This window comes from Brienomyrus brachyistius, unplaced genomic scaffold, assembly GCF_023856365.1.
Source record: "Brienomyrus brachyistius isolate T26 unplaced genomic scaffold, BBRACH_0.4 scaffold47, whole genome shotgun sequence".
NCBI lineage: Eukaryota > Metazoa > Chordata > Actinopteri > Osteoglossiformes > Mormyridae > Brienomyrus > Brienomyrus brachyistius.
Window position 1 is genome coordinate 312,378 of NW_026042322.1, and position 22,816 is coordinate 335,193.

Here is a 22,816-nt window from a genome sequence, read left to right on the forward strand (position 1 = left end):
GATAAGAAGTGCTGTGGACAATTGCTTATCCCAGATTCATTTATTTGGAAAATTAAGGGGAAATGATAATACTGGATAAATCACAAAAATGAAAATATGCTTTTTAGCAAAGGAACATTTTGGTTTTCGAAGGCAAAGAAACAGTCTGGGTATCCGTTTCCACTGAACGTGTTCGCGTGTAAAGGTCGCTCAAATGCATCAGAAATACAGATAATCCCTTTAAGGAATATGTATTACGTTAATCAAAATTACAAGTAAGACCTTAATCCCAGTCGGTGGAGAATGCATATCAGGAAACCAAAAAGTTCATTTTTCTATTCTCTCTATGGTGCTTAAAGCCATTTAGTTGGTTTCAGTTAAACACATTTGCCAAACTCCCTGGGTAAATTTCATCTGCTGGAAAGCAAATCATTTCTGATCGCCATTAAACCTGCCTCTCCCACAAGCGAAGAGGGGAAAAAAAACATTAAAAATAACCAAATGGACTCCAGGCAATTAAGGAAAACCTAACCTGCCTGTCGGCGGCTAGAAATAGCAATGTTAAGTTTTCCGTTGGAAATAATTCCCATACAAAAAGGCATTTCTTCTTTACAAAACTCAACATAAAAGCATAACAAATCAGTTTGGTTCTTCAGAACAAGAGTATTTCAATGCTCCAAGAGGGATGAATTCCCATAAACAGCCTTTAGCTTTCAGCGAGGCTTGGAGGTCACTTTGACAGAAAGTGCCATTTGTCCACTGTAAAAAAAAAATAAAAAAATAAATAAAACTCTGTGCGTTTCACAAAAATAAATTCTCCTGAGTACTAGAGAGATTCAAACCCATGTCCCACACCTAGCTCCTTAACCACTACCCCAGGCTACAAACATCTTTGAAACTTGTGCTATAGATGAGAAGGACAAGTAACCAGACAGTGATAGGTGACAGTTAAAAGGCGGTTACCTTCGCTTGGGATGGGAGCGGGTTCTCCACACGCTGGAGCCTGAGGGGTAGGGAGGACAGAGAAGTAAGGGGGAGGGGGCCACGTGCTTGCCTGTAACTCCTGCGAGTTCTCCCTCGAGCTCACATCCCACAGGTGTGAATATAACCTAGCTGGATGTCAAGATTCTGGGCTTTGACTACTTGCGATTTTACCTCACGCCTGAAACAAAAGTGACGTGGTCCCGGTTACAGGTGAAGGACGTGGTAAAAGCAGGTGGTACTCACCGATGTCGCCACATCGCTGGCTTCATTCTCCGTACACCTGAAGGGGCTCTCGCACACGGACAGGTTTGTGCTGTCGGGAATGAACAAGGCCATTTATTCGCTGGGATTCAAACATCTCTGTTTTAAAAAAAAAAAAAAGTTCAAATGATGAGATTCACAGACACATGACTAATGTAATACTGAGAGATGAAGGCCTCTGGAGGCCAACTGTTGGCTGAATGTACAGCCAATCAGAGCACCCTGTGTAAAAAGAGGAAAGAGAAAAAAAACTAGCTCACCAGTTTATTTCCCCTCCATCTGTCTGTTTCTGTACCAGTCCCTTCCAGTGCTCGTGAGTGGACTTTATAACTTCAATGGCAAAATCCTGAAAACCAAGACCCCAAGGGACATCAAATTTTCCCTGCATTTGGGTTCACCAAGTTTACTGGCATAAGATATAGATGATAAAATCACAACACCATGTAGCGCTTCAGGTACCTTGTCCCTGATTTGACCATTGAAGGCAAACCGGTTTTCCGGCTTCCCGTCCGGAACCTTGTACTTCTTGAACCACTCGACCGTGGCTTCTAAATGTCCCGGTCGGCTCTTCTGGATATCCTCGATGCCTGCAGCAAGAAAAAGCAGCAGGACGATGATCAAATGCGATGCCGACTTACGGAGAACATCCGCGAGCAGCAAACGTCTGCTGAGGGTATGCATGTGGCTCTGGACCGGGAACTTTCAGCTCACTGTTTAGCGTGGAGGCATCCGGGTCCTCCATGTTAATGGCAATTACTTTCCAGTCTGTCTCACCCTCGTCGATCAAGGCCAGTACTCCCAGAACTTTCACCTGGATCACCTGTCCTGCAGAGCACACCTGGGGGGCACATTTTAATGCGGGCCGGTTCGGAAGAGCAAATGGCAATTTTAATCGCATCACTTCCTGCCGTCGTGTCTAACCTTCGAGCCGATATCGCAGACATCGATGGGGTCGTTGTCACCACAACACTTAGTGTCCTTGTCTGTGTGGCATGGATCTTCCCAGGTCTGACGTAGAAAAAGAGGCCACGCTTTAATTAAAAACTGACTTTTACAGTTACGTAAAAAAAAAAAAAAAAATCTTCACAGGTACTTCAGCTTTTGCTCTTCTCTACGCATTTTTTTGAGAACAGAAACAGACTTCGGATGGGGTGATTCCACCCATAATCACTTCTCGGACATCGCTAACGTGGCTGTGAAGCTACTTCTCACCTGCGGGAGAGCACCATAGTTCCAAATATAACCCTTGTGGGGAAAGACGTTGGCGACATATCGAAGTTTCCCCTTTTTCACGTCCTGCTTGATCGGGTTCAGTGGTTCTTTGGTGGCAATCTGGGGAGAGAACACCGATAAACACCACCGGCACAGGGGAACGGATCCGACACAACTCAGGTTACTGAAAATCACCAAACCACACCAACAGCGATGGATGTCAATTTTTTAATATGCGTAGAAAAAGAAAAAAAAAACTAACAACATTAGACCATCCTCTCCCGGCGTCTTTATTTGCAATTGTATTTATTAGATTCCCAGAACTTGCACGGTTTGAAATGAAACAAATTTTCCAGACGCTCAAGCCCCTTGGTAACTATTTGCGAAGAATGCTTAAATATCATCGCGACCACCAACGGTATTTTTAGAAACTTTATTACTACAAGTTAATCGATTCTCTCCTATTGTTTCCGAAGGGGGTTATTAGCTAATCCAGATTCTATCTCTGCTGGAGAACGGTAAGACACTGCTGAAGGGCACAGGAGATGCTTTCCATCAGACCCAGTGAAGACATGGTATGACAAGAAGCAAATGAGATGTACGTCACACAACTGAACGGAAAAAGCGGGCAATAGGTGTACATTTCCGATCCTCAAAAAAAGAATCGTTACTTGCCTCCATTTTGGCGTTTGACCAACGTGGAACCTCCACAACCATATTAAACAGCACCTGGAAGAAACGGAGGATGCAAGAGAAGGTTCTTTTGATGTGGACGCAGAAGACTGGCCAACGAGAGGGTGCTCCAACAATTCGGGAACTCAACATGCACCATTCACGTAAAAAATGTAAGGTATTTTGTTATCATGCGTGCAGACTATACTATTAAGTTATTTTTAGCTACATACTTCTTACACACCACTGTGCCCGACAAATTCAAGGCAACAAATATAAAACGAAACACAGAATACAAAACAGAAGCCATCGATAAACAACAAATAACACAAAATAACACCATCATTCAAAGGCAGTTTCCATGTTCTTACAAGAATACTGCATTGGAGATGATGCGGAAAATTGCACGGGTGGCATTGTTGCAGTCGTCACAATCAGTGGCTGAGCACAAGGGCCAGAGACCTACCTCGTTCTCACTCATCTTCACTTTCTTCGATGAAGGAATGTCATTTTCCTGCAGAGGCAAACGTAGCTTTAAACGTCCGAACACCGCAAGACGTACGGCGAGATCCGAGCCGTCCGGAGCATCGGCGTACCAGCTTGGACAAACACAACATGCAGGCTGTCACATGACATGCCACACATCCTTGATCACTAAAGCCGGGCACGCTGACAACACCCACAGTCCGTCTAACGGCTGTCAAAAAGGCCAGCGCCGACCGCAGTTATCCCGGCGTCCGATTGGCTCCTATCTCGTTTGGAAATGGGTGGAAATGTAGGCCACATCGCTATTGACAGGAACCCAGGAAAAACACTTAACCTTTCCCTCTGTTCAATTAACATTTTCCCCCTGTCGGTTTAAATTATCTCTTTCGAAAGGTTCTCGTGCTTTATGGTTGGAGGCAGAGAAATCAATGCAGGAAAAAAATGTTCCCACCCCACATTTTTCTGCCTGGCATTTGGCCCCCTTAAAAAACGGACAGTGGATTTCCGAATACTCACTCTCTCTTTTGATATGTCACTCTAGAATATTTACAGTATATTTTTGGGATAAATGCATAGCAAGCATCACATGGTTTCTGAGTGGGTGGCAATGCTGCCTCACACCTGAAGGGTTTGAGGTTCGAATCCCACCTCCACTCTGTGTGTGGAATTTGTTCTCTTCATGTTATGTGGATTCTACCTGGTAATTCTGCAGAACAGAGACATGCAAGTAGGTGGAAAGGTGTCTCAAAATTGCCCACAGTGTGTGTGCATGTGCCCTGCGATGGACTGGCATCCCATCCAGTGTCTCCCCCGCCCTGTGCCCTGCCAAGGACTGGCATCCTATCCGGTGTCTCCCCTGCCCTGTGCTCTGCCAAGGACTGGCATCCCATCCAGGGTGTCCCCTGCCCTGTGCCATGCGATGGACTGGCATCCCATCCAGGGTGTCCCCTGCCCACCCCACCCCACCCATCCCTCTCTAGGATAAGCAATAAGGAGGTGGGTGGATTATATACTAAATGAACAGCACAGGATGGGCTGCCCACCCCCGTCCTGGGTTGTTTCCTGCCTCGTGCCCATAGCTTCCGGGATAGGCTCCGGATCCCCCGTGACCCAGAAGGATAAGCAGTTTGGAAAATGGATGAACAGTACAGTAATGGATCAAACAGGTTCATACAATAATTTCCAGAATGAGATCAATGACATACGTCTGGGATTTCAACACCACATAGACTTTAGTGAACCGCACAGGCATAATCAAAACATTAGGGAGGAAAATGTATGACAATTATTTACTTGCTCAGCTGCAGCAAACAGCGGAATGTCATGGAAGGGCGAGATGTACTTCCCATCTGATGTTTCTGAAGAGAACAAGATTAAAATCAAATCATTATCAATTCATCACTGATTACATTCAATTACTTTAAAAGCCCTCAAACTTAGAATCAAAATTATAAAAAAAAAAATGTAGGGAGGGGGGGCACGTGGTGGTTTATATTTGGGTACTGCTATTTAATAGCACTTCAGCTGTTAACGGCTAACAAACAATTCAAAAAACATTTTTAGGAATATTAGCTCATCAGTGATACAACGATTCCATGTGAACACCTGCATGATAAAAGCATGAAGGAAGGAAAATCCATGTGACCTCATGCAGAGATCAGTTGACAGCAAACAAGTCATAAGAGTGGTACCATGTTTGTATATACACAGTATTTATGCATTGTATGCGTGTGTATGTATATATAAATATATGAAGAAATATGTAAACAAAAATGACACTATACGGAGGGAGCAGCCCTTTATTGACCCATATTTGTTGTTAACATAAGTTTTGCGTCCTGGTATAGGTTCCAACGTGTTCTGCACAGGACTTTAAGCGCGCTCAATAAAGTATCACTCCGCGGGGATTATTTAAGGATACATTCGAAAGGTCGAATGTCACTGGTCTAAAACCAGCAGTGCAACACAATGTGTATAGCGCACATGTGTACCAATACCGATCAGGTCCAGCACGTGCGGTCACAGGGTGACTTCGTCGGGTCACGTGGAGACCGCGAGCAGCCGCTCGTGACGTTAAACGCAGCGCGCCACGGCGCGTGAGCAGCTCGCTGGTCGCAAAATACGCATTCCTGGCGCCGCTCACGTGCTCGATTGTAACCTCGACCTGCATTTTTATATAACCGAATAATCGGTGTGACTCGCGAATGTCTCTCTGCAAAAAACGCCGTTTTGAGGTCATGGTGAACAAAGTGATTAAGTTAGCCACCCTGGCCGCTTTAACCCCAAGCACCTAAATTACGAATAAATAACTGTTCCGCATGGTATTCAGATGGGTATTTATAAGTTGTTCAGGCGTATCTACGAGAAAGTATACCGCAGATTTCCGCGGCTGCCGTTGTGAAAAAAAAGAGTCATACGAAATGGTGAATGTATCGACTGCAGTTAAATGTCGTTTCTAAACCAAAGCCGATAGTTAAGGATTGTAGTTAAAGATGCATGCGACGCGGTCACTCGTAGGCGTCATGGTGGATATAAAAACCTCAAATGAATGAGCGCCGCTAAGCTGTCGCCATAACTTACTAAAATAAATCCTGTAGTCGGCTGAGTTCGGGCGTCCTCGCTCTTCTGTTAAGTAGTGCACCATTTTTCTTAAGTAACAGAGGGACCCTTTTGAAACAAACCCGTTCCCGGGGCTACGCCGCGGACCGAAAAGCAAAGCAGAGATTCTCGAGCATGAGCCCCAGAGCAGACGCATGCTGAGCCGCTTCTAATCGGCGCAGCCCCGGCGTTCTCTTCCTGCCCGCGCCGCGGCCGGTCTAAGAGCGCCCCCTAGCAGGCGCTCGGTGTACTGACGCCTCCCCCTGAAAGAACATGGGCGACCTCTGTCAGAAAATGGCTGACATCCCACAGCTAGGAAGCGTAACCTACGCCATTGCAACGGCATTTACCGCAGAGGTCAACCAAATAATAACCTAATTACACAGTGGGTTTTTATTAATGTGACTAAATACGACCCATGTAGAGACAGCACTGCATAAATTACTATAATAGTCTACAGTTCAGATAAATGGATTTAATGTTTTACTGCCCATAATCTCAATGACTTGGGATATGATAATATTCATGCTGTACCTTCCGTAGTTTCTTGTAGCTATGTTAAATGTACATTGTTTTATCCATGCAGTGTTACTATCAAAGTCCTGTCCTCCGCCTCAAGTTTTGGGTGGGACTGTACACTTTTTCAGTCAAGGTCATCACGGTGCATTTTACGAGCCTTGGTCTCTGAACTGTTTACCTATAAATACAGGATTTCTGTATGTGTGTGTGTGTTTGCGAGAGAGAGAGAGCAAGAGACACCCCCACCCCTGTGAGTTACGTCATACTGGTTAGTCAACAGCAGACTGCTGTAGGACAAAGACACCCCCAGTTTAAAAGCCTGACGTGCTCAAAATTGCTTATAATATTGGTGACATTGTGGCCATTTCCAGTAAAGGAATGATGCTTCATGACCATTGATCTTTTTTGTTTAACTTTGACTGCATCGGGGGTTAAGACGGGCTGAGCCAACTGGGTTACAGCACTTATCCCCGCTGCTGGCTAACGTGATGCACGTTTCTGGAGCCAATTCCCACTGAGCGCCCTCTCCGCCGCTGCCGCCGCTCGTCTCGGCGATGGTCACCATAGAAACAGGCTATCTGCTTTGTAATCCTTCCCTGGTGTCTCTTTCATTTCCACCTCATCACGGAGGAAGTCGTTTTGATGGGAAATAATTACGGCTGCGTTTAGGGGCTAAGTCGTTATCCGCTCTGCGGGCCAGCGCGGTGTTCAGAAAGTACACACACACGCATGCGCCTTCTCTGTTGCAAGCTGCTACTGTGTGCGTTCTGTTTTAACTGCAGATGCCGTGTATCCCTGCTGTAAATTAAGTTGCCCGGTTGTACTTTACCCCAGCCTCAGGACTGAGATGTTAGGGCTTCAGAAATGTCAGTGGGGAGCGGCACGGTAACTGTTGCCTTGGTCACAGAGCAAGTCATTTCCAGGTCAGCCCCTTTTAGCTCCCGCGTCTGCGGTCGTGACCATTTCTCCGTTGTGGTCTTTTCTCTTCCCCGCTTACAGATCTGGTGGCAGGCGGGTCATTTACTAGTGGGGGAACATGGATTTGTGAAGGGACAAAAAAAAAAGACTGACAGTTCCGCTCCTAAGACAATCTGTCTGCTGTACCCTTGAGCAAGGTCCTGACTGGTTTCAGAAAGACACTGAGCTGATTCCTTCAATTGCATGAGTAAATTTATCATCTGCATTTCAGGTATAAATGACTGCTGAGGTTGTTAATAGTAATGATTATAATTAGGTTGCCAAAATGTAATTATATGAATCAGTTTTTCAGTTGTAGTCCAATTCTGAATGACTGTCAGCAGAGAGCACAAATCCAATGGAACTTCTATCCGCACATATACCTACACATTAATTGCAATATGTGAATCGAATTTCCTATTTCCAATAAGATAAATGCTCCTGTATGCGTGTGAGCCGCTTCCCGAATGTGGCAATTTACTGAATTCTAATAACATTAAATTGGAAGTAAATAATGCTTTAAAAATGATCATTTTTATTATTTCTCATGCTGCAGTTTGAAATCAGTGAGGCAGGCATTCAGCGCCGTGTTGGGCTGCATCGGAGCTAAATAAAGGGGAACGAGTCGATGATCTGTGCAAACTTCAGACAGGTCTGGAAACATAATATGGTCTTTTAATGCCTGCACTTCAGAGGGGAGTGAAATGCATTCATTATTGTGACCAGGAGTATGGTGCCTGGTTGTCAGTCATTGTCTTTGCATGCTGCTGGTGAATATACCTGTCTGACCTGATCTGTGAGCAGCCGGTAATGAACATTCCTCTTCCTGCATATGGGCCACAAAGATAAAAATCAAACACAAAGTTCTGTGCTGTGCTGTCGCACATCTCCTTCTCCTGATTTTTCGTCTTCAAGGCAACTTTGGACCCAGTTAAACAGGAATATTAATCATAAATGTTGTCTGGTTAGCTGGCTAGGTTAGTTACCAAGTGAGTTTTATGACATATTTTACCTATGTATACATGCATACCTGCTATCTAGAGATTGCAGTTTATCCTGTTGTACTATTTGTCTCTTTTTCTCAGTGACTTTGTAATTCCCAAGTAAGAATTTACCCAGATGTTTAAAAACTCAGTTACTACTGAGTCAAAAATCACTTTTGAATTATTTTACATCCATAAATCCAATCCATCATCCAATGGTTTATCCTGGAGGGTGTAACTTAACAGAATGTCTTCATTACCTGCAGGAATGTCACAGGAAGTCTGTGCCTTATGTACAGGAAATGCAAACTCCAGACACACAGAGTGGGGATGCAATTCGAACCTCCATCCCTGGAAGTGTGGGCCAGCGGTACTGCCTACTGAGGCAGCAGGAGTAATAAATTAATATCCCTTAATAATACATGGTTGTGAAATATCTAACCTCAAGTCAATTTTACTGTTAAAATAAACCTTTATCAATGTCATAAAGCAGGCAATTAAACACTGCGGAGCTGCTTTTTCAAACTGGTCTCAGCGGCGAGGCAGTAGGGTAACTAAGAGAGGATACATTTTATTTGCGGTGTGACGTGCGTCAGCACAGGTACATTCTGATCCTGTTTGCTACATTAAACTGTTTTCTTGTTCTCGTTTACTTTTCCTGGTTAGTATTACCTTACTGACCCACACCTTTGTTCAATATTTCCCGTGCTGGTCCGTAGAAACACACATCACCTGGTGTGAGCGGAGGTGGCCAAACGTGTCATGTGACCACATTATAAGAACGTGAAGGTTAATTTTAAACCATTAGGTGAGAAACATGCGTGTGTTACTGACCGATAAGAACAAATGTTGTATTGGTCTGACTGAATCCCCCCCCCCCCCCCAATGGAGTCTTCCTATTTGGGTACCTTGAAAGAGCGCAAAAAATATTGGAACGGAAATTAAATCTAAATAATCTGGAGGCAACACATGGGCCCTGGTTCCAGTCGCTCAGTGTCTCTAGGACGTTGAAGGAATGAAGGATGGGAGGCAGGACGTGAATGGAAACCGACAGATTTAGCCGAACGCTTGTTGTGCGTCCGCTCCAGTCGGTGCTGGCGTTGAGCCTGGACCTCGGGAGAGCCTGACTGACGGGGGCTGACTCCTTCATATGCAAATACGGCCCCCTGCAATTTACATCTCTCATGCTTGCAGAGATACAGACGTTCGTTTATAACCCACCTCCAAGACTGTAGGAGGTTAGTCGTTTCATTCGCCTGATCGCTCGTCTCGATGTGCTGCCGGCATGTAAATTGTTTTTATTTTTTAACCTGGGGAAAATCCACAGGCCGCAGTCACTCGCAGTTCCCCTTGCGCTTGTCTCCTTCCCCTAGCTGACTGCCCCCGCCCCCCCCCCCCGTTGCTGTACCACAAACGCTGGTCTCTCTGGTGGCAGGTAAGGCATGGCAGGAGGGGAGGGGGAGGAGCTTGGCAGGTCTCCCACGACAGGTATGCTAGAAGGTGGGGCGGGGCCACCTGTATCAGAGTCAGCCAGCCGGTCTGCGCTGCGCTGCCACTGCTCCGTGGGTAGCTCACTCCTCTCAGGCTGAGCGGGGCGAAGGGGGGGAGGGCTCCGGGAAAGGTCCACCATGGAGCCAAAAGAGGCCGGAGGTGAGGGCGGGCCGGCTACCGGTGAGAAGAAGGTCCGGAAAATAAAAAGACCGGACAGGCTGTTTGTGAGATACTTAGAAAGGAGGAAGACCGACACCATCGTGGACGACGATGTGGCCAAGGCCGATATCAACATCAGCACCCTGGTGCGGAGGAGCCAGTCCGACAAAACGGAGTACAGCGCCAAACTCAAAGGTAAAGCCACCCGTCACGGTCCCATGGCTCCGCGCGCGCCAGCCTGATCTCCGGGGCTGCCTGTGTCTGAGCGGCTGTCAGCAGGAGGTCGGGGAGAGACAAGGAGATTCCAGGACAGTGCTATTAAAACACAAGACAGAGAGAGCGAGAGGGGAATGAGGCCTGAGCAGGTGATGCTCAACACCTGTTGCGTTGTTATGTGCCAAACCTGGAGCGACTCCCGCGAGATGATGTCATACATGTAAACCGTGTACCAGCCTCAAACAGGATGGCAAGACGACAGGCCGGCAGTGGAGCATTTTAACCACATTACCTCGAAGGCACAATTTCGATTTAGCTGTGAAATTTGTGATGGTCCAAAGGGTCTCCTCGGGAAGCAAGATCAGATGCCAGATTTGGGGGGAAAAGGATGTAGAAGCACAGTACAGGTGGCCCCTGATGTGCCCTCCTCCCCTCCCCCCTGCAGAGGATGAAAACGTGCTGATTTTTCAATACCGCACCTCTCTGACCCAAAGCATGCGAAGGTCACATGTGACCTGTTTGTCAGTGCCTGCTCAGCCATGTGGGGCCGTTTGGCAGTATGCCAGCCGGCTTCCCCGAAAATCCGTCTGTTCCCCATTATCAGCCGCTGTTGCACTAAAAAAAATTTACAACATACCAGGTCACCATCCAGGACTCTCCAAAGATAAGTGGTCGTCATCAATTCAAGTCGAGGACTAGAAGTTTGCTGGTGGGTTTCACGAGGTTAGCAATACATACATGTAGTTCAGGGGACCTGTCAGCTGACACGCGCAGTGAGGATTAGAGAGGTGAAAAACCATATCGAAGGTTGAGTTTCACAGCTTGGTTTGTTGGTACAGTTACTGTATGTCTGTGTAACATGCTGTTATCGACAACAGGTTTTAGACTGCAAAAAAACAGCTGTGTATTGTACGTGAAAGCGTTTATGATCTGGGAACGCAATCTGTTGGTACAATTACCGATGCCTTGGACTTAACACAGCTGACCAAGAGCTGTGTCATCACAAATATTGACACATCCCAGGCTACAGAAAAGGGAAATGGCTTAGCTGTTCCTCACGTCTGCGAAACAGGTTGGTCGAGTCTTGCGTAGACACTTAAAACCTTACAAAAACGATTGATACAGGTCAGCTGTTCATATGTGTAGGACACTGCCTCCTTTCTGATGTATAGACCAAGGACAATAAAGGGAGCAAAGGAGAACGAAAACATACACTGGCAGACTATGTATTTGCACGGAGTACAGAGCAGCACCTTTACGCTCGGCTGGAGGGCTCCAGTCTTACACAAGAGTTGACTTTCGCCTTGCAGCGTCATACAGTAGTGATGCTTGCTTTCATCCCTCTGGCTTCCTGTTGAATACCGGGGCATTCCTTGTGCTGACAAAGGCTCTCTGGGGCGCCCGCGCGGTAGAGTGAAAGAGGCATGCACAAATGCGACTCTGTAGCCAGGCCAACATGCGTCCCGGTTAGCTTAGCTTAGCGACGAGCCGGCATTTTCCGAACCGATGGAAGGACAGGCCTGTCATTGTTGCCTTCTCCGCTGAAGGCCTGCTGTAGGATACTCAGTTTTTTCGGCTGGGGGGGGGGGTTGGTGGAGACATGTGATCTAGCCGTCCTTGTCCCACAGGCTTCCACTTCATCGTCTCAAAGGGCAGCTTGGTAAAAGACGTGTATCCTCTTTCATGGGAACTCCTGTGCATGGAATCAATCCCCTGAACACAAGTGGAGCTGCGCTAAATGGCTTTATTCACCGCCAAGTTATAATATTACCATATTCACTACAAGCTCGTCCTCAATATGCTCCCCCTCTATAACCTAGAGGTTTAATTTCACCAGTGGGGTGGCATTTAATGCCACCAGATGGAAGCTGTCTCAAGCGGGGGCGGCAGTGGGGGGCGGGGTGGGGTGACACTGGTAACACTTGTCATTACAGTGTTCGCTCTAGATATTGCAGGGAGGTGTGGAATACCATAGATGCAGTGATGTCGTCAGTAACAAAAGGACAACTTCAGTGTTATCTCAAGCGATGATCTTGTTTTTTCAGTGAGCAAATGTAACGCACTGATATTGGCTATTTTTCGGAGGATATGGATGTTGTTTTTAAGGACTCTATAATCAAGGGTAAAGGGCAGTCGCGGAAAACAGCTCATTTAAATTGGATTCCCTTATCGGACTCCTGCTTGCTTTCCAAAGCTCTAGGTCACGGTTGCAATTGATAGTCTCTGCCTCTGTTCCCCTAAGGGCTCCATGGACAGGTGGCCCATGTGATCTATCAGGCAGCATCATTTCCTGTCAGCCGCGACGCACTTCCGCAGCAGAACCCCTGCAATTAGTATCCACAGTGCTGATCTGAGCAGCCCTAAACTTCTGTGAAGTCCACTTGGGCAGGAATTTAGGAAATTCCCCCCCCCGTTTGGTCCTCCCCTGAAAAGTCTGCCCTTAAGAAAACAAAGTGCAAGCGAATGGCGGCGTTCTGAATTTGTTGCCGTGGGTGACAACGCCGCCTGTGGCTCGTGTCCAGGTGTTGAGGGGAGGCAGAGCGCCGCGTGTCGCCAGACAGGCCACAAAGCGACAAGGGATAGCACCCAAGCTGGAACGGGTGCAAAGTCCCAGCAAACCAGAATGCATTGCATCATCGAGTCCTGATTGGTTGCGTAACATGACACCGGGGAAAGAATTTGAGCTGTATGCTAATGAGGCACAATGAGGTCATTCCTGTTCCCATATTCACATCCCACCTTGACTCTTTGTAGTTACACAATTGATAAGAAGTCGATTACGAAAGTGCTACACCTGACTGTCATATTTAATTCAGAAGGTTTGAAAGTATTATGTATTAAGTAACTGTGTTCTGGTAGGGCGTGTGTCTGGTAGGACTGTGTGACACGTGTCTTCACACACCTTCATTGACTAACACTTACACTCAAGCAGGATGCTGTGGACAGTGAACTGGATCATGCATGTGCAGTTAGTCCTATTTAATACCACACAAAAGATCGTGTAAATGCTAACCATGGTCTCAGTGGAGAATCCGAACCAAATTAGGATGCATTATCCGTGGATAAGTGCTGGAATTACAGCAACCAAAAAAAAAAAAAGATGTTGATAGGCCAGACGGTGAAGCCAGAGAAGCGGAGTTCAGTCTATGTGTCGCCCATTTTCAGAAAAAATGGCACCCCAGCCCATGTCCTCCACCTCGTCCACCACTTCTCTGGACCTGGACCCGGAAGAGCAGCGAGACAGGAAGATGAGCAGAAGGTCGAAGGTCATTCAGGAGCTGTTGCAGACCGAGAGGGACTACCTGACCGACTTGGAGCTGTGCATCAGAGAAGTTCTCCTACCGCTGCGAGAAGCCCAGGTACCCTTCCGACATCATTAGAGCGTAAATATCGGCGACCCTTAGAGCATCCTTAGGGAGTTTTACAATTTCCCAAAGAATACAAATTATGTGCTTACTGGCGGCACAGTGATTCCCAGTTTGTGTGTGTGCTATTGAGTGCGGCCTTCTGCTGAAATGGATAACATCATTATTTTTGGTTATGACCCTGTCCCACATCTTAAATATGGTATCTGCTCATTATAATTAATAAGTATCGGATCCTTTAACAGGCAATGGATGGAGGAGCCAGATTGAGGATTAGCATTGACTCATCGGGGGGTACTGACCATATGGCCCCCCCCGCCCCCCTTCTTGGCTGCCCACCCTCCCCACAGGTGGTGGAAGTGGACCGTCTGTTCTCCAACATGGAGGCCGTGCGGGACCTGTCCGACAAGCTGCTGGGTGACCTGCGGGAGGCCATGGCCGAGACCGACCCCGAGGCGCAGGCCGTGGGTAATGTCCATCGACGAAGTTTCAAGTTTAAGAGGCAGCCGGTGTGGTAGAAATATTTGGAGAAGGAAAAAACAAATGAGAGGTATGCAAAGCCGGCCCAGTCATGTTTAACTGAGGAGTCGCTCTGTGTGTGTGTATGTGTGTATGTGTGTATGTGTGTGTCCGCAGGTGACATCTTCATACAGACCAAAGCAGAGCTGGAGGATGTGTACAAAGAGTACTGCTACCAGCACGACGACGCAAACGCCCTGCTGAAGTCATATGAGAAGGACGAAGAGATCAGGCAGCATTTCAGGAGCCGTGTCTTAGCTCTCAAGTAAGCGCTCAGCTAATTAAATACCTCTGGCTTTATCTCGGGAACTAAACCTCATAGGAAGAGTTGAAAAAGTATTTGGAAAAATATGAAAAATAAATTCCCCAAATGTCCAATGCTTTAAACATTTTGCGTAATATCTAAGCAGCATAGTTAGATCCGTTCTTTTTCTGTCTTTCACAGGAAAATATATGACCAGGAGTAAGTACTTGACCTATTACTGTTAAGTGATTAATGTGAAGTGGCCCACCTGACATAATTGATGGATTAAAGGATTAATGCTTCAGTGGTACTTGCGTCCTCTCTCTCTTCATCGAGGTATTATTCATCAGCTCCAAAATATGATTTATGGTTTGAGTAATGCCATCAGATGACCGTGTGGTCAGCTGAAGGAGCGTTGGCGGGTACGATATGAGTACTGCCACATTCCTGCGCAGTGCCACATCCACCCCTTGCTACGTTTGCAGGGGCAAGTCCAACCTGCTGGACATGGGCTCACTGCTCATCAAACCCGTGCAGAGGGTGATGAAGTACCCACTGCTTCTGGGCGAGCTGTGGCAGGCCACACCCGAGGATCACCCAGACCGGCAGCCGCTGGAGGAGGCCCTGGCCGCCGTCAAGGTCGTCAATATAAACATCAACGAGTTCAAGAGGAGGAAGGACATCGGTGGGTCTCACCCGGGGCTTCAGGATGGGCCGTGTTGTCAAGTCGCCTTTAATGTGTGCGTGAGGGCCCTGCCGTGGATTCGCGGTATTCCTGCTTTACCGCCTAAGTAACTGCCTGTGTGCTTTTGGCTGAAGGAGACCCCAACTGTGCCAGCCATAAATGAATCTGGGTAGAAGTGGAATCTCCTCCAAGACACTGTAAACTCGTGGTGGGCCGGGATGCGGGGAACCCAGCCGAACCGTCGCCACCATGCATGCAGAAGTCCAGGCGCTCTGTTTGGCAAACAGACCACACTCATTTATCGAGCTTCATGGCATGAATTTTCCGTGTTTCCCTTTACGGCACGTAGATCGGCGCCTTTTTAAGCGCAGATCCCTCCCTACCTCCCCCCGACACCGCAGGCGAGGGAACAAAGCCCATTCTGCTTGCCCGTTTTATCAATCCAGAGGCAACACCCCCCACCCCCGCTGCCGTTGCTTAGAAGCAATCTCGGTAATTACGAAGGAAACAATGGTGTGTACCTTGCCCATCATACTGAGGTGTGCGTGTGCTGTCCCTGCTCCCCAGTGATGAGGTATATCAAACCCGACGAGGAGGGGAACCTGATTGCAAGGCTGAACAAGTTCAGCATCCACTCCATCCGGAAGAAGTCTGACAGGCTGACCAGCTACCTTAAGATGCTTACGGGAGCGGAGCCGCTGGTATGCCTTCTCCTGTGACACGCATAGCTGAGTGCCCAGGCCTGCACTCGTGTCATGTGCCTCTGAGGAGACACCCTTTGGGACTGGCACCTTTTACAAAGGCGAGGTTCCACGCTAGCATTCAAAACCTGCCTGTCTTTTTATTATTGCCTGTCAAATACAGATACATTGGCAGGGTAATGGGCCCACAGAGCTGTTTGCTCTTCACCATTTGCTTATCGCAAGTGCCTTAGGAGACCAAAGGTTCAGCATCCGTTGGAGGTGGTGCAAGCCGCTTCTGAATGAGCCCCTGCCAGTGAGCTGGTTGAATGTTTAACTCCCCCCCCCCCCCCCATCCCAGGTCAAAGATGAAGCCTTTGATAAGGAGGAAAAGCTTTTCCGGAGCCTCGAGAAAGCAGTCAGGCTGCTGGTGAAGAACGTGTGCTGTTACCTCCACCACGTCCAGGTCAGACGTCAGACTCCTACATGGCTGATTGAGCTCGACTGACCCTTGTCTTGCGCCTATGGGAACATTGGGTATCTCCGATAAGGCCCCTATAACAAAAGAACAGACGGCAAGGTTGTGTGGATGTTAAAAGTCTTGGATTTAGAGTGACCTATGGTGTTTGAGCATGGACGTCATCCAAGAATACCTGCAATAAAAGCCTCCAGTCTGAGAGCTGTGAAACGTGCTACTTTCATTCTTGAGAATGTTTAATTTGAAACAAATATAAAGTAATTCAAAGGTATAAATCAGTGGGATAAACAAACAAACCACAAGTGTGTTTCAGCTCTAAAATCGATTAAAAATGGTTTGAACGTTGAACGAAGACGCATGAGACAAGCAAGTGAGGCTTGACCGACTGCTCTTGGTGTTCCTCACAGGAGATGACTTCTCTGGCCACAGACCATGCTCAGGATCTGGAGAAGATAATAGTGGATCCAGACAGGATAGGCTGCAATGGGTCTATCCATCGGAAGAATGGGATTAGTCCATACCGGCACTTTGTGAGTTTTGGCATTTTATGGTATCACGAATAAAATTTGTGGGTGTGCTTCTAGAAAATTCTTCCAAAAGTTTGTGGGTGTGCTTCTAGATAGTTCCAAAGGTTTGTGAGGGTGCTCCAATATGCTTCAAACAATTTGTGAGTGTGCTTTCGATTGTTCCAACAGTTTGTGAGTGTACTGCTAGAAGATGGTTTCAGCAGTTTGTGAATGTGCTTCTAGATGCTTCCAGCAGTTTGTGGGTGTGCTTCTGGATGGTTCCAAGGGTTTGTGAGTGTGCTTCTAGAAGATGGTTTCAGCAGTTTGTTTGTCTGCTTCTAGAAGATGGTTTCAGCAGTTTGTGAGTGTGCTTCTAGAAGATGGTTTCAGCAGTTTGTGAGTGTGCTTGTAAATGGTTTCAGGAGATTATATTTGTGCTTCTAGATAGATCTTTGCCTTGTGTCTTCAAAGCTGAAGCTGTAATAGGGCTATGAATGGCACACTGGGCCTATGTGCTGTTTCTCATTGACTGCTTCACATCAGCTGTCAAGTATGTACAAATCAAGCTGGCATCATGAAAGCATGCAGAATATGTGTTTCTCCCTGGCTTGTTTACATTTGCATGACTTCTCCTTTCTGTGAAGTGGTTTTGGGGGTGGGGGGTACATGGGTCATATGACATAGAAACACCAGCACCACTGTTAATACAGGTCACGCTCCATTCGGCATGGAAAAATTACCCAAGAGTCAGGGATGGAGGTTAAAGTTTAGCCAAAACCACAGGGCAGAAATGAGATAATCATGCTTTTATGACTTGCCGGTTCCTCTCAGTTGTCTTTAACGGAACTGTTATGGTCTGGTTAAGATATTTTGCTTGAGGAATGACAATAACAGAGCCCCTTTCTGGGAATCAAATCAACAACCTTCTGGTCCTTCATCACTATGGCCTCACTGGTATTTTTTATGAAAAGGTGTAATGCACAGGTGAGCAGTTTCCCAGAGCAGGCCGCAATTACCCAGTGTCCTCGCTGTCCTCCCACAGACGGAGAGTCTGGAGCGTTTGGTGCTCACTCCCCTGTCGACACTACAGGGCATGTTCCCTGGGCCCCAGAAGCTGATCCAGAAGCGGCAGGACAAGCTGTTGGACTGCTACAGCCGGCAAGAGAGGCCGGGTTCTGAGGAGCAGTTGCTGGCCCGGCGTGACTATGAGGCCCTCAATGCCCAGCTGGTGGACGAGCTGAAGCGCTTCAACTGCGCAGCACGGGCCATCCTGGACAACTGTCTCCACTGCCTGGTGGGCCTGCTCAGGGGCCTGTTGGACGCCTCCATGCAGAGGGTCCCCACCATGCAGCAGCTGCCGGTGTGTGGGGGAGAGGCGAGGCCTCACGAAAGGGCAAAGCTAAGAAGTTAGGGGTGTGGCTAACCAGATAGGGGGCGGGGGTTCTGGATTGGGTGGGTATCACAGAATGAGGGAAATCTTAAGAGGATAGACTTGGGTATGGATGGTAGGGAGATGTCCATACCAATACTGTGGGAACACTGTGCATGTTTATGGAGGTGGTGGTTCAGGGCTGATTTTGTTCGTACCAAACCTATGCCCTTGGGAAACGTTATTTCTTGAGACGGTGCCTAGAGTTGAACAATCTTGCTCTGTTTTTTCCCTTTTGATGGTAAACAGACACCATAGATTGACAGAGGTTCATCTCGGAAGCTCCAAACGGATTAATTTAATGTCTGTGGACTAACCTGCCTAATTTCAGTTCCATATCCCCCAAAAATCTACCTGGGGGGGGGGGGGGCAGATTGATACTGCCAACGCTAGTAGGGGTCCCATGGTGACATTTTGTTAGGGGGTCTGACACAGCTGGTCTGAGTTCATTCATTCATTCATTCATTCATCACCTATGCGCCTAGGCTCCTCTGTCAAACATCTGTGAAGTCCAAAGCAGCATCATGGAGGGCCTGAACAACCTCAGCTTTGTGAAGGACAACGCTCCCAGGCTCATGGAACGGAAAGTGAGCTTCGAGAAGCCGAAGAAGATATCGGTAGGTAGATGGGAAGCAGAGCAGTGCTGCGGCAATCCGGAACATTCTTGGGGGAGATTAGCACAGAGCCTAGCTGTGGGCTCGCTGATTGATTACTGTGGGAGGCACAGTGCCCCTGCTGTCTCCAGTGTACTCATATTAGATTCTCCCCACTTAGCTTCTGCCTTATTTAATGGGACAAATTAAAACTCAATTAATACGTGCCTGCCGAAGATGTCGCCCGCGTCAGCCAGCGCTGGTCGAAATGGAGCCTGATTTTCTAGATATCACTCCCTCAGGACCAGTGGTGCGTGGGAGGGGTGGTTGCTAACGACCAATCAGCTCCTCCCCCGGGAGGGACAGCCCCCTCCTCCTCTGGGGCTCATTAGCTGTAACCCTGAACTGCCCTCGCCCCTCCCCCCCCGCAGCCTCCGGAGGTGGCCAGGCAGACAGAGGTCCACCGCACCGGGCTGCTGGCCTCCTATCCTCTGGACCGGATGTACCAGCTGAAACGCAACTGCAATGCGTGTCAGGAGCAGGACGTCAGCTTGCTGGAGGGTGAACTGGTGGCCCTGTTGGAGGACCAGGACCCCCTGGGCAGCAGCAGCCGCTGGCTGGTTGACACGGGAGGTGAGTAGGATCTCCCTCTCCAACACCTGGAGCCGAATGGGTGTGTGGAGTCCCAGAATAGCAGGAAGTTGTCCCTGTTGTTAAACTGTACTTGTGGTTCCAATTACATTTAAGTTATTTAGTTGAGACTTTTATCCAAAGCGCTATATAGTTGAGAAAGCAGTCAGCCAGTCCTGAAGCAGATGAGGGGTTGAGGTCCTTGCCTTTGCTCAACGACCCAATGTTGAAATTGTCCTGCAGACCCCGGGACTTGAACCCAGCAGCCTTCCATTCACAGGAACAACATCCCAACCAGTTGAGCCACACACCGCCCCCCCGGTTAAGGTTCCTTAATGTTCCTCGTCATAGGAAAGACATCATGTGGCATCATGGTAATTTAGCGAGTAGGTTAGTCCGCTACAGGCATGAATCGGGCCCGGCTGCCTTGTTTATAAACGGGCCGCGGGTTGGCAGATCATCTGAGACAAACGACCGTGCTACAGCCATCGGTCTACTAGTGATGCATGTTCAGGTTCCCGGTGACATCAAGTGTTGCATAACATCCCCTCCCCCCCATTCTCACACTCTCCCGGGGGCCCGATGACGTGCAGGTGCTTGGAAAACAACATCAGCAGCAGCAATAACACGAGCACCCATCTCCCGCGGGAATAGCAGCGGCATAACGGGGCTGCATCTCGTCGCCGGGGCTCCTTTTATGGATGCGGAGGCCACGCCCCCTTCTAAAGAACGTGGAACTGTAGCCATAGTCCGTAGGTCCTGATCACCGTGAGTGTCGGTGAGCTGAATGCTGTGTCAGTAGTCCGTCAGTTCGCCGCGAAGTCGTCAGCATTCTGCATATGAATTCAGCCATGGCCCTGCTGGTGTGTTGAGTCACTCTCTGGACCTAACGCCCCCCCCCGCCCTCCCCCGCCACGTGCCGAACACTGCGTTTTTTGCGAGAGGCTTGACCTTGACGGAATAGGGCACCTGCTACAAGAACACAACCCAAACGACCTTGAGGGGTGGGAACACACCAACCGCCTGAACAGTCTAGAAGTGAAACTGCAGCGGAACGACTCAGATAAACAAATGATGTAATGTGGCTGTGGTGGTGGAGTGGGGAGATGAGTTTTATGGTTGGCTGGGATGTGTGGCCTCTTCCCTGTTTCCTGGCTTGCAAGCGACACAAAGCGGCTTTTCATATCCACCCCTCCCCCACCCCCAACAAGTCGTTCTTTGTACTTCGTCGCAGGTGCACAGGGCTATGTCTACTCAACCTTTCTGAAACCTTACAACCCCACGAGGGACCGGGCCGGGGCACGGCCCGAGGCCGCCGACGACTTCGACAACATCAGCCTATTCATTTCTGCCGGCACCGGCGGTAGCCGTACCAGCATCAGCGGCAGCGTCAGCACGGGAAGCCTGCGTGGATTTTACCTCGATACTGTCGATGACGCTCCTACCTCTGATGGCCTGCAGGGGGAGCCAGAGGCCCCAGAAGACGAAAATGTCGAAGACCAACAGGTGAGGGAATTATGTGGGGCCACAGACCTCAGGCTCTAAGACCTCAGGAAAAATGTCTGCAGTCTCTTCCTAATCTGTCCCACGTGTATTTAAATCAATTTTACTAGCTATCATCGCTGTCATCTTTTTTAAGTTTTAGAGAAGACATTTCAGGTGTTTGAACACATTCTGTATCTTGAAACAGCGCCATCTAGTGACAAAAGGTTGCTGCTGCAATAGCACCATTGTGTGGTGTGCTGATCAGAGGGCTATTTCCTGGTCTGTGTGTGCAGAATGCCAGATTAGAAGCCATTACCACTGCTACCAGGAGAGCAGTGCAGGGGAATTCTATTATTAGTGACATTTAGTGCTTGTAAATTAAATGGGAAATTGAAAAACATAGCTCCTGATCTGGAAACTAGGTATTTATTGCCAAAGTAGCCTGCAGCAGTAGGTTATAGGTTCAAAGCTAAGGGTGGGCCTCATTTGTACCCTAAAAATGAGGCTCGTGACACAAGGAACTTCAGCGAAAGATTCAGCATCGCTTGCAAATGAAGTGTCGATACTGTGACCATCCGGGAGTCAAATTAGCATCAAAACAAAATTAATACGTAATCAGATGAGCAGATTTACATGTGGAACACCAGGTGAGGTTTCACCGCCATTTAAATGATGACTTCAGTTAGGAGACGAAGCTACCCTCCCCCAGAATAACCTAGGCGTGCCTCTGACGCCCCCTGCCTGTGTGTCCCTTGTGTCGCAGTTTTATGCCGTGTACGCCTTCCAGGCGCGCTGCTCGCAGGAGCTCACCCTGCGGGAGAACCAGCACGTGCAGATCCTGCGCTTCTGCGACCTGGGCGGCAATAAGGAGTGGTGGCTGGCCGAGGCTGAGGGTCAGCAGGGATATGTCCCGGCCAGCTACCTGGGCAAGATGTCCTACGCATAGCACAAGCCCCGGAGAGCGAACCGCGGCCAGTGGCATTTGGCGGCCAGCAGGGGGCGTGGCAGTTAAAGGTCTCAGAACGAACTCTGCTGCTCTGCCCCCAAGTGAAGTACATTACCTGAATCGTTCAGGTAAATCATCATCTACAAAAATGGTTAAAGCATGAAACGAGAAGGTGTGTTAATCACTGTGAAAAACAATATTAACCATAACTTGACCCCATGCCCAATAAATGATTATGGAAGGGGGATGAATGGATGTATGTGTAATCCTCCTATGAATATTCTAGGTAAAGATGGGCACCCAGGACTCCGTATTTAACACCTGCAGTGTTTCATTGATTATAATGAATGTCACAGATGTCTATAAAAAAAAATATGAAGTAGATGTACAGCAGATGTATTTTATCAGAGTTAATATTCATATTAATTATTAGAGGATTTAAATTTATACAGAGATAAATATATCCTGGCAGCATGTATATTTTATAAAAGGTTTTATGCAGTGATGAATAAAGATCTATTATGGATCGAAAGTGTGAACGAGAGGCTGACGGTGTGTGGGGAAACATTCCGGATTTTTCTAATTACCATCTACTTGAACGGCTGCTATGGTGTCGCGTACGACAACGCATCCCGTTAACCCATCAGAGACAAAGTGGTAAGAATTTCCCTAAAGACATTCAGGGAGAACAGTCCAGTGTATCCTTCAGGGACAAAACACGTCCATCCCAGACTACACC

At 47.9% G+C, this 22,816-nt stretch overlaps 2 protein-coding genes across 4 annotated transcripts; one reads left to right on the forward strand and one right to left on the reverse strand.

The window, feature by feature from the left end:
- Window positions 1-2: 2 nt before the first annotated feature.
- Window positions 3-6,415, reverse strand: ppa2 (inorganic pyrophosphatase 2). Of its 2 annotated transcripts, XM_048999712.1 has the most exons (12): window positions 6,175-6,414; window positions 4,888-4,952; window positions 3,575-3,622; window positions 3,112-3,165; window positions 2,437-2,556; window positions 2,146-2,232; window positions 1,936-2,062; window positions 1,684-1,811; window positions 1,485-1,570; window positions 1,207-1,276; window positions 943-982; window positions 3-738 (listed from the first exon to the last, which is right to left on the reverse strand). In XM_048999712.1, exons 1-12 carry the CDS (start codon window positions 6,347-6,349, stop codon window positions 710-712), a joined length of 1,029 nt encoding a protein of 342 aa, XP_048855669.1. In that variant the 5' UTR covers window positions 6,350-6,414; the 3' UTR covers window positions 3-709. The 2 variants fall into 2 exon arrangements, with proteins under 2 accessions (XP_048855669.1, XP_048855671.1); XM_048999714.1 differs by lacking the exons at window positions 3-738; window positions 943-982 and having other exon boundaries at window positions 1,207-1,323; window positions 6,175-6,415.
- A 3,764-nt stretch (window positions 6,416-10,179) lies between these two features.
- Window positions 10,180-22,609, forward strand: arhgef38 (Rho guanine nucleotide exchange factor (GEF) 38). 2 transcript variants are annotated; one of them, XM_048999781.1, is made up of 14 exons: window positions 10,180-10,496; window positions 13,683-13,876; window positions 14,233-14,350; window positions 14,519-14,666; window positions 14,847-14,864; window positions 15,131-15,330; window positions 15,898-16,031; window positions 16,372-16,476; window positions 16,896-17,018; window positions 18,037-18,354; window positions 18,909-19,040; window positions 19,448-19,649; window positions 20,881-21,152; window positions 21,895-22,609. In XM_048999781.1, exons 1-14 carry the CDS (start codon window positions 10,280-10,282, stop codon window positions 22,075-22,077), a joined length of 2,364 nt encoding a protein of 787 aa, XP_048855738.1. In that variant the 5' UTR covers window positions 10,180-10,279; the 3' UTR covers window positions 22,078-22,609. The 2 variants fall into 2 exon arrangements, with proteins under 2 accessions (XP_048855738.1, XP_048855739.1); XM_048999782.1 differs by having other exon boundaries at window positions 18,085-18,354.
- The last annotated feature ends 207 nt before the right edge of the window (window positions 22,610-22,816 follow it).

Coding starts and splice junctions, on each gene's coding strand:
- ppa2 (XM_048999712.1), bottom strand. CDS start 6,349: ATGCGTCTGCTCTGGGGCTCATGCTCGAGAATCTCTGCTTTGCTTTTC. Junction 3,166..3,574: donor TGAAGATGAGTGAGAACGAG/GTAGGTCTCTGG, acceptor CGTTTCTTCCAG/GTGCTGTTTAATATGGTTGT. Junction 2,233..2,436: donor ACTATGGTGCTCTCCCGCAG/GTGAGAAGTAGC, acceptor TTTCTACGTCAG/ACCTGGGAAGATCCATGCCA.
- arhgef38 (XM_048999781.1), top strand. CDS start 10,280: ATGGAGCCAAAAGAGGCCGGAGGTGAGGGCGGGCCGGCTACCGGTGAG. Junction 14,351..14,518: donor CCCCGAGGCGCAGGCCGTGG/GTAATGTCCATC, acceptor GTGTGTCCGCAG/GTGACATCTTCATACAGACC. Junction 17,019..18,036: donor TTAGTCCATACCGGCACTTT/GTGAGTTTTGGC, acceptor GTCCTCCCACAG/ACGGAGAGTCTGGAGCGTTT.